This window comes from Aulostomus chinensis, chromosome 16 (genome assembly GCF_037954235.1).
Source record: "Aulostomus chinensis isolate RoL2024-O1b breed Wild chromosome 16, RoL_Achi_v1.0, whole genome shotgun sequence".
In the NCBI taxonomy this organism is placed as follows: Eukaryota; Metazoa; Chordata; class Actinopteri; order Syngnathiformes; family Aulostomidae; genus Aulostomus; species Aulostomus chinensis.
The window spans coordinates 26,758,883-26,768,882 of record NC_141335.1 but is presented as its reverse complement, the minus strand read 5'-3'; the positions used below and the strand labels follow the sequence as shown (position 1 = coordinate 26,768,882).

At 50.5% G+C, this 10,000-nt stretch overlaps 2 protein-coding genes across 3 annotated transcripts in view; one reads left to right on the top strand and one right to left on the bottom strand.

The window, feature by feature from the left end:
• map3k4 (mitogen-activated protein kinase kinase kinase 4) overlaps nt 1-319 on the bottom strand; it is a 25,639-nt gene extending 25,320 nt beyond the window's left edge. For both annotated transcript variants that reach the window (XM_086181382.1, XM_086181385.1), the window contains exon 1: nt 119-319. In XM_086181382.1, the coding sequence (XP_086037508.1) occupies nt 119-225 (107 nt within the window). In that variant the 5' untranslated portion in view covers nt 226-319. The remainder of the gene's footprint in view (nt 1-118) is intronic.
• The window catches only part of kcnk1b (potassium channel, subfamily K, member 1b), an 8,398-nt gene extending 344 nt beyond the window's left edge, over nt 1-8,054 (top strand). Inside the window, exons 1-3 of the mRNA XM_086181395.1 lie at nt 1-665; nt 3,051-3,446; nt 5,793-8,054. The exon at nt 1-665 is cut by the window's left edge and continues 344 nt beyond it. Of these exons, the coding sequence (XP_086037521.1) occupies nt 311-665; nt 3,051-3,446; nt 5,793-6,049 (1,008 nt within the window). The 5' untranslated portion in view covers nt 1-310 and the 3' untranslated portion in view covers nt 6,050-8,054. The remainder of the gene's footprint in view (nt 666-3,050; nt 3,447-5,792) is intronic.
• The last annotated feature ends 1,946 nt before the right edge of the window (nt 8,055-10,000 follow it).

The following is a 10,000-nucleotide window of genomic DNA, read 5'->3' as shown; positions in this document are numbered from 1 at the left end:
GGCTTGTTCCTCCGGTAGCTCCAGCGGAAGTACCTGTAGTAGTCATTTCTAGACGGACCCGTGAGTGACCTCGGACAGCCAGAACACATGTGGAATGGTGATGTCATTCAGCCGTCACCTGCAGAGCTCAGTCGCTTCCAGTTGAAATTCTCTGATGTTGATAACTCCGACAGCCCCTGAACGCATCCCGACCAGAGCAGGTTTCGCAGCGAAGTGAGCGATCATTTCAGTTCCGTTGTGTCTCGGTACTGCGACCCACGGCGGCGGCGCTCGGCCTGTCCCTGATCACACTTGAAGCTCGACCCCCGCCATGCTGCAGTCCCTCGCCAGTAACTCGTGTGTGCGGCTGATCCAGAGCCACAAGTCGACGTGGTACTTCGCGTCGCTGGTCCTGGGCTACCTCCTCTACCTCGTCTTCGGCGCCGTGGTCTTCTCGTCGGTGGAGCTGCCGTATGAGGATCTGCTTCGCCAGGACCTGAGGACCATGAAGAAGCAGTTCCTGCAGGATCACCAGTGTCTGTCCGAGGAGCGTCTGGAGGTCTTCCTCAAGAAGGCCCTGGACGCCAGCAACTACGGGGTCTCCATCCTCAACAACGCCTCCGCCAACTGGAACTGGGACTTCACCTCGGCTCTGTTCTTCGCCAGCACCGTGCTGTCCACCACAGGTGAGAGCCGGTACCGGCAGCTGGAGGCAGGTGATGCTGCGGCCCAGCATTGGTGGTAGACTCCAGGGGGCCCAGGTCTGCTTCCTGGACCCCAGGTCTTTCACCATGTGATCACGCCTGAGCCTGCAGGCTGATGTTACGGAGTCAGACGTCATGAAATATTAGCTCATGTTTGCAACGATTCTTCTAACGAGGTTTTGAGTTCAGGGCTCAGAAACCTGACAGGTCATTCACAGGTGAGTCTGCATACTCGACCAACATGGCGTCAGTAGACCGAACCGTTCACTTGTGTGAGGGTTAATGATCCGAAATAACCTCGAGCAGGTTTTCTTGTTATATCAGACAACACGTGCAACGGTTCTGATGGATCCAGAATGGGCCGCTATCAGATGATATTACCGGCCTCAGCGGCGTATCGGCGTCTCAGCTCGTGACGTAGAGTTGCCGTATATAGGCAGGAATGTGTGTCACCAGAAGACGATTTTGAATCGTAAAAAATGTATTAAAATTGCCCCATTCAGGCCTAAATGTTACCATGGCAACGGATCAAGTTCAGGTTCTAGTGAATCATTTCAGTCTCTCTCTCTCTCACACACACACTCACATTCACACACTGACACACACATGGGCAGGTGGTGGTAATTTCCCGTTTCACTACATCTGCTGGTAAAGAAGAAGTGGTCGTCCAACAGGGGTTTGTTCTGCTCTGAGTGAGCCTGCTTCCCTCTGCATTTCTCCCAGTTGTCTCATAAACACACGTTTGTTTCTCGCCATCAACGTTTTCACTGCCGTTGCAGGAGACACAAAGAAACTGGGGTTTATTCTCACAACACACACGTGAATAAGTCAGCAAAACTACACATGAATTGACCTGTTATACACAAACCTGATACAACACTGATGGGTAAAAAACAATAGAGAGGTTGAGATGTTACAGAACAGTGCACACACACACACACACACACACACACCAGTACGTATATGTAGTTCCATGAAGCAGAGTGTATTTAAGAAAATCCCTAAAACAAATGTTGTGTCTCCAGTCAGGCTCTGGGCCAGTTGCACGACGCAGCGGCGTAACCTCCGGGAAGCCGGTGATGAAGTCTGCCTGCTGGCCCTGACCAGGCTCCCTGGGGGTTCTGGTCTCAGCAGCATGGTCCTGGTACCAGCTCTGACTCTTCGTTCTAGTTTTTATACCTGAATCTCCTGCTGGTGTCAGAGTGACGTGGACCCGAAATAACAGCGTCTATATTTGGATAGTTTGACCTTAACCAGCAGCGGCCCCGACTAGCTGTCGCTGTCAAATGCGTCAACATCCAGACGCCAAACATGGCCGACTGCATTTCCCTCGGTCACGTCTGTATCGGCCGCATGAGCTGAACTGATCTGGTATAAACAGCAGATGATGGTTTCCAGCGTCTGTTGTGTGAAATATTCTGGTGTGATTGGTGACAAGCAGAATGTGTTTGAACGTTTAGCCTTCAGACACTCGTTGCTGCCGTGATCGCTGGCAAGTTGGATCAGTCATGAGATCTTATCAGAACCTTTACATTTATGATCCTCGCCGTTGACTGAGGTGTCGTGAAGTCCCAGCTTTCTGCTGGGAGCCTGGAACTCTCGCTGCGGTTTACCTGGGCTTTTACATGTTGGTCCTGGAACTTTTCAAAGGAAACTAGAAGGTAAATAGCATTCATGGGTTTCTCCACGTGTTTGACAGATGAAGCAAGATGTTACTTAGTCCAAGCCACAAGGTTTTCCAGTGTACTATGAACCCTAAACATGATTACTGCAGCTCACCTGTCAGGAGATATCAGCCATAGTAGCCAGTTAGAATGCTGTACTTGTCCTATCTCTGCATGGAATGTCAGTTCCTCATTTACATGTTCCTGTCAGAGAACCCTGGAGTTCTCAACAGTCCTGTTAGATCCACTTAACTGGAACATGTCAAAGTACTAGTACATACTAGAGCCTCCTGCTCTGCTCCTGCTGTACTGTAGTGGAAGTCACAGACTACTGCTTTGACAATAGTATCACAGTGATTCTGCAGTAATAGATGTATTGCAATATTATTATTCTTAATATCTGTGTCTAGACTGGCTACTTAGCTGGTTGGCTGGTAGACTGGCTAGTTAGCTGGTTTGCTACTTAGCTGGTTGCCTACTTAGCTGGTTGGCTGGCAGACTGGCTACTTAGCTGGTTGGCTAGTTAGCTGGTTGGCTACTTAGCTGGTTGGCTACTTAGCTGGTTGGCTGGTTGTTGTGTGCCAGTTGTGTCCCTCCTCCAGGTGCTGACCTGGTTTTCACTCTCCAGCTGTGCTACCTGAAGGGATCATGAGTTGTGCTGTCATGGCCGTTAGTCAAATGTTGTGTGTTGGTTTGCCTGCAGGTTACGGTCACACGGCGCCACTGTCAGATGGCGGTAAGGGCTTCTGCATCATCTACTCTGTGATTGGCATCCCCTTCACCCTCCTCTTCCTCACTGCTGTGGTTCAAAGGATCATGGTGTACAGCACCCGCAGGCCCATCATGTACGTGCACACGCACTGGGGCCTGTCCAAACCTCTAGTGGCCATTGTTCACGCCGCTCTGCTCGCCGTGTTGGCCGTGTCCTGCTTCTTCCTTATCCCTGCCGCCATCTTCTCAGCGCTGGAGGAGAACTGGAACTTCCTGGAGTCGTTCTACTTCTGCTTCATTTCTCTCAGCACCATCGGCCTGGGAGACTACGTACCTGGAGAGGCCGTCAATCAGAAGTTCAGGGAGCTCTACAAAGTTGGCATCACTGGTGAGTTCTGTGTGTTAGAGATCCCTGAGCATTATTACCCTCAAAACCAGGTGATTGAAGCCCTCACTCTTTCACACTCACCCACTCCCTCACTCACTCACACTCCCTCCCTCACTCACACTCCCTCCCTCCCTCACTCACACTCACTCACTCACTCACACTCGCTCACTCACTCACTCCCTCACTCACTCCCTCACTCACACTCACTCCCTCACTCACTCACTCACTCACACACACTCACTCACTCACTCACTCACACTCCCTCACTCACTCACTCACTCACTCACACACACTCACTCACTCACTCACTCACTCACACTCCCTCACTCACTCACTCACTCACTCACACTCCCTCCCTCCCTCCCTCCCTCCCTCACACTCCCTCCCTCACTCACACTCCCTCCCTCACTCACTCACACTCCCTCCCTCACTCACTCACACTCCCTCCCTCACTCACTCACACTCCCTCACTCACTCACACTCCCTCACTCACTCACTCCCTCACTCACTCACACTCCCTCACTCACTCACACTCCCTCACTCACTCACTCACACTCCCTCCCTCCCTCACTCACTCACTCACACTCCCTCCCTCCCTCCCTCCCTCCCTCACACTCCCTCCCTCACTCTCCCTCCCTCACTCACACTCCCTCCCTCACTCACTCACACTCCCTCCCTCACTCACTCACACTCCCTCACTCACTCACACTCCCTCACTCACTCACACTCCCTCCCTCACTCACTCACACTCCCTCACTCACTCACACTCCCTCACTCACTCACACTCCCTCACTCACTCACTCCCTCACTCACTCACACTCCCTCACTCACTCACACTCCCTCACTCACTCACTCACACTCCCTCATTCACTCACACTCACACTCCCTCCCTCCCTCACTCACACTCACTCACTCACTCACACTCCCTCACTCACTCACTCCCTCACTCACTCCCTCACTCACACTCACTCCCTCACTCACTCACTCACTCACACACACTCACTCACTCACTCACTCACTCACACTCCCTCACTCACTCACTCACTCACTCACACTCCCTCCCTCCCTCCCTCCCTCCCTCACACTCCCTCCCTCCCTCACACTCCCTCCCTCACACTCCCTCCCTCACACTCCCTCCCTCACTCACACTCCCTCCCTCACTCACTCACACTCCCTCCCTCACTCACTCACACTCCCTCACTCACTCACTCCCTCACTCACTCACACTCCCTCACTCACTCACACTCCCTCACTCACTCACACTCCCTCACTCACTCACTCACACTCCCTCCCTCCCTCACTCACTCACTCACACTCCCTCCCTCCCTCCCTCCCTCCCTCCCTCCCTCCCTCACACTCCCTCACTCACTCACACTCCCTCACTCACTCACTCACACTCCCTCCCTCACTCACTCACACTCCCTCACTCACTCACACTCCCTCACTCACTCACTCCCTCACTCACTCACACTCCCTCACTCACTCACACTCCCTCACTCACTCACTCACACTCCCTCATTCACTCACACTCACACTCCCTCCCTCCCTCACTCACTCCCTCCCTCCCTCCCTCACTCGCTCAGTCACGGGGACATCTGTGGGGCCGGGGTCCACTCATGGCTGGGCCCCAGGGTGGAAGCACCAGGAGCCCACAGGTGACCCACTGATGAACTCTCCCAGGTCAGAAATGAGCCATCGATCTTTCAACAAACTACAAAGAAACATTTCAGCTCTCAGATCTGAAAATGCTGCGGCTGCGTTTGGGGACGTGTCACCATCTTCCACTCTGGAAGCACCGGCGATCGCCTGCTCTGCTCCTCGTGTCCCTGATTATCGGTCCAGGAAGAGAACAGCGTGTTATGGTGCACAGAAAGACCCTGATTGTCTTCTCAGGGTGACAGACGTCATTCAGCGTGTCACCCTGGAGGAGGACGGAATGCTGCGCGGCTGCTCCCTCGCCACCACACCAGCTGTGAGAATAACAGCGTTTCTGTAACGGAAAGTAGTGAACATTTGGTGCCTCTCGGCAGATTTCACCGCCGTCCGCACAAAGAGTTGAAGTGTGAAATCAAAAGTCTTCGTTTGCTGAGGCACTCAGCAGCACCTCCAGGTTCCAGAGGGGGTTTCTGCTCCTCACTTCCTGTAAACGAGCTATGCTGCCCTCTGGTGTCAGCGTTTGTAAACAACAGCTTGCCGCTGAGGAAATTCATCACTCATGGGCTTTTCTTAAAAAGCCCCTTGGAAGCCAAAAGTCATCACAAACAGTGGTTATCGGTAAATAGTCCTAGTTGGTGCACGCTGGCTTGTGTTGTATTAAACCACCTCGGTCTGTGTTTGTCCCCTCAGTCTATCTGGTTCTGGGTCTGATCGTCATGCTGGTGGTCCTGGAGACCTTCTGTGAGCTGCAGCAACTGAAGCAGCTGAGGAAGATGTTCTACTTGAAGAAAGAGAAGCCGCAGGACCGTCTGGCCATTTTGGAGCATGACCACCTGTCCTTCACCACCGTGTCCTGCAGAGACACCAGCTGCAGTGACAACAAACCCCAGAAGTTCGTCAGCGTCCCGAGTCTGTCGTCTCCCAACGACGACCCCATGAGCCAGTAGTGGCAGCTAACGAAGGGTTAACAGATCCAGGCGAGCGCAGAGGTGGATGAAGGGAACGGATCTTTAACTGTAGATTCAAATATTACTTGAGTATATAAGTTGAGACCAGAAATCCAAACCACAATAACAACAGGTTACTGCAGTGCGGAGCACCTCTCCTCATGTACATTTCTACCACGAAGATGTAGTATTTTATCACCGACTACTACATCATAGTCTGTGATAAAGGAAACACCTTCTGCTGCCCGTGTTTGTTATAAGGCATACGTAGACATGCTAGGACGTTATCTTCTATCTGAAATACAAGTCGTCTGTCTCAAAGCAGCACCTGGGACCTCCCTCGGTACCGACAGGTGCAGCGTGTAGGTAAATGTTTTAAGGTGAACAGTGTAGAACCACTTAGAGTTAAGCTGCAAAATTTAGGTGCAGCTCAAATGAGTCAGAACTGGCGTTGACAGCTTTCCATCGAGGAAAATCATTTGCTTCATGTGCACAACCATTCCTGTCAGTTTAATTAGCGTCTGCTGGTTTGAGAGAACGATTCAGGGGCGTTGAGAAGAAGAGGCCCTGAATGGGTCAGAACACAATCAGAACCTCGGTGTTCTGACTGCACTCTGATCTGTCCAAGCCGCCAGTCGTCTGTGGCTCTCAGCTGCCACCTGTATGACAGCACACGGAGACAGAATGGGCTCGCTGCTGGGGTCACGGGTCTTCATTCGGCGTTGCGCTGGTGTTGTCTGGTTCTGTGCAAACCCAGAAGGCATCACAAGGTTTTCACAGCGCTCAGGTGTGTAAAAGTGGCTCCTTCCTACTTGCTTCTGTAGATTTTCTGGCTCATCTACATTTCGCTGTCAAAGGTTCTAGTTGCACTCCACGTCGTCACATTTCATCATCAGGAGGGAAAATATTTCCAGCCTTGTCCACATGGGATGATGAGCACTATAAGTTATTGATTTGTATAAAATGTGTGAAACCGGATCAAAAGGGATGTGCGTTGGTCCACCTCGATGTCTGCAGCTGAATTAGCACAGGGGGCAGCCAGACTCGTCTTTGGATCGGTGGTCCGACGACGGTTCTGAAGATTTCAACTGAATCAAAAAGGGAGATATTTTTAATCATGCAGATGAAGGCTCTTTAATGACGGTAACCTGCAAAGGCTTGGAGGGAAGCAATGAGGCTGTTCTGCTGTTTTTTATGTAATTAAAAGAGGACATTGTATATTTTTAGATGACAAGAAAAGGGTTTACATGGTTTGGAAGGTGACTGTGCTTAGAAGTGATCATATAAGAGAGACTTGAAACTAAGAATCAAAGCAGCTAACAATCCAGCTGCCTCAAGGCCTCCTCTGACTAGACGTCAAGAATACCTGAGGAGAAAGTGCTGACATGGTGAATACATTTCCATCCTCTAAAGTTCTGTCACACACAGATGAAAGAGTCACGTCTCGGTCTGTGAATGTCACGACCTCGTCTGTCCGTCCCATCAGGCCACGGTCGCAGCCTTTTATCAAGTCTTGAATGTAAAGTTAAGTTTTTAATGCTGTTTTTTGCTGCGGTGAGATTCACGGCCCGGCCGGAGCAGCACGGTTCCTCGCTGCTCCTCCTGTCTCCTGCCGTAGTTTCGTGGTTCCGTGTTTGGAGGGAACGGTGAGCACAGGTGACGGGACCAACGACGACTACATCACCATCTGATCTCCTCGCCACCCTGGGCCTTCATGTCTCGTGTGAAGTGTGTAGAATTGTCTGCTGAGTAGGAGGACTTGAATTTATCGGGGGGGGGGGGGGGGTTGCACTGTAAGATGTTTGACTGTTTGATGATAGCAGCATCAGGAAGACGGACGGCTGTCACTCCAGTGTTTCAAGGAGTCGCTCGCGTCAAACAGCATTTCTTTCTCCAGTGTTTTCGTGTTTCACAGTGTAACGAGGTTTTGTGTGAAATTGTTTTCATCCTAAGAAAGGAATCAACGAGCTGTACAATATCAGTGTGTCTTCAATAAAGTGTGCGGTCTGACTCCTTGCTTATTTGGGTCATGTGTGTCTCTTGAAGATTTTACGACTCATATTCAGAACCTTTACTGTGTATTCTGACCCGATACCACAGCCTCGAGTGTCTTCTGATACCGCAGAAGGTTATTCCCTATAAGACAAGCAAGCAGGTAATACCACATTTGTATGATTGTTAAATGTTTCACCTGTAATCTACAAAAACAACCTTAACGTGACAGACATATTCTTGACGACCACAAAAGAAGAAAACTAAAGCAGTTGCCACACGTTTCTCTTCGCTGGTTCTGATGGGAGAGTCTGTGGGTAACCCGGGTTCGGTAATCATCTATAATTGTTTAATTGTTTTAAATGTTTAAGAAATTCATGGGCTCTGCCACGTGCCCTGACTCCGCCCTCTCAAACTGACCAGATGATCTTTACATGGATGTCTGCCTGGTTTGGCCCAGATTCTGTTACTGACACCAAGTGTTGGATCAGCACATCCCCAACTCTGAATTCTGAAAGAACTGACTCCAGCTGAACATGATGTCTGAGGCATTAAACGTACCAGCAGCAGCGCGTGATGATCTAGCATGAACTCAAACGCGAATATAAATGAGTGCATGTGAGGATTTGGAATACAGGCCACGCCACAGTGAGCTCAAGTGTGTGAACACTGCTACAGTTATTCAGCTCACATCGTCGTCTCCGTCCCACAGGAGCAGCAGTTGGAGCTCCCACGGAGGAAGAGATGACCAGAACCTCAGACTCCCTCATCTGCACCCTACAAGAGGCGACACCGTTCGTGGTCGAAAGCAGCTGATTTGTAGTGAAAATCTGCTGCGATCACAAAGATTAAAAGAAAGGATCACTTCTCGCTGGGTTTCATATAAATACCTCCAGGCAGCACAGCTTGTGTATCTAAAAAACTCTGAGGATAAAAATGCTTTTGTGTATTCACCTCTGACATCGAGGCAACGCTCACTGCACATCACCTGGACCAACACAGATGAAGGGAAGTCAGCTGCTGACACGCATCACTTCCTGTTGGGCTACACAAAATCAATAGGGATAAATATGCTTTGGAGGTTAAGGAATTCAGGAGTGTTGAGTAAATTACTTCCATGTTGCACTTCACATGTAAAACGTGTGTAAAAACAAGGAACTCTCTGGATATTAAATATTCTGCCTGCACAAGCAGGACCTGCAGCCTGAGGATACATCAGCTGGGCTCAGTCCTGCCACACGGCTGGCCACAGTCACCTAAAGGTTCAGGACAACGTACCTCGCTGGGCCCCACCCTTCTCCCCTTTGTTTTTCAATCAGTCATCACACGCCACTGGAGCATATACACTGTATATCCACATCTGTATAGCACAACTGTTTATATACAGATGTGCTATACAGTTGTCAGAAGACTCAGCCAAGTGGACTACCAAGTCAAGTCAGTTTTATTTGTGTGTCACCAAACCCCAACCAAAGTCCTGTCCTGACTCTGTCCAAGTAGAGCAGGTCCAGCACCTCCCTCCTTCAATGAACCTCCACCCAACAATTCTCCATCAGCAGCACATCCTGCAACAGCAGCCACCAGAACCTTCCTTTACCAGCAGGAAGGTGGAGCAGATCCAGGATCAGTGGGGACGGAGAGAGAGCAGGAGAGCAGGACAGAGACAAAGACAGAGAATGGAGGAAGACAGAGAGACAGAAGGAAAGAGAGGGACAGAGATAAAGAGAGAGAGAAAGGAGGAGAGACTGACGGACAGAGACAAAGACAGAGAATGGAGGAAGACAGAGAGACAGAAGGAGAGAGAGGGACAGAGATAAAGAGAGAGAGAAAGGAGGAGAGACTGATGGACAGAGACAAAGACAGAGAATGGAGGAAGTCAGAGAGACAGAAGGAAAGAGAGGGACAGAGATAAAGAGGGAGAGAAAGGAGGAGAGACTGATGGACAGAGACAAAGACAGA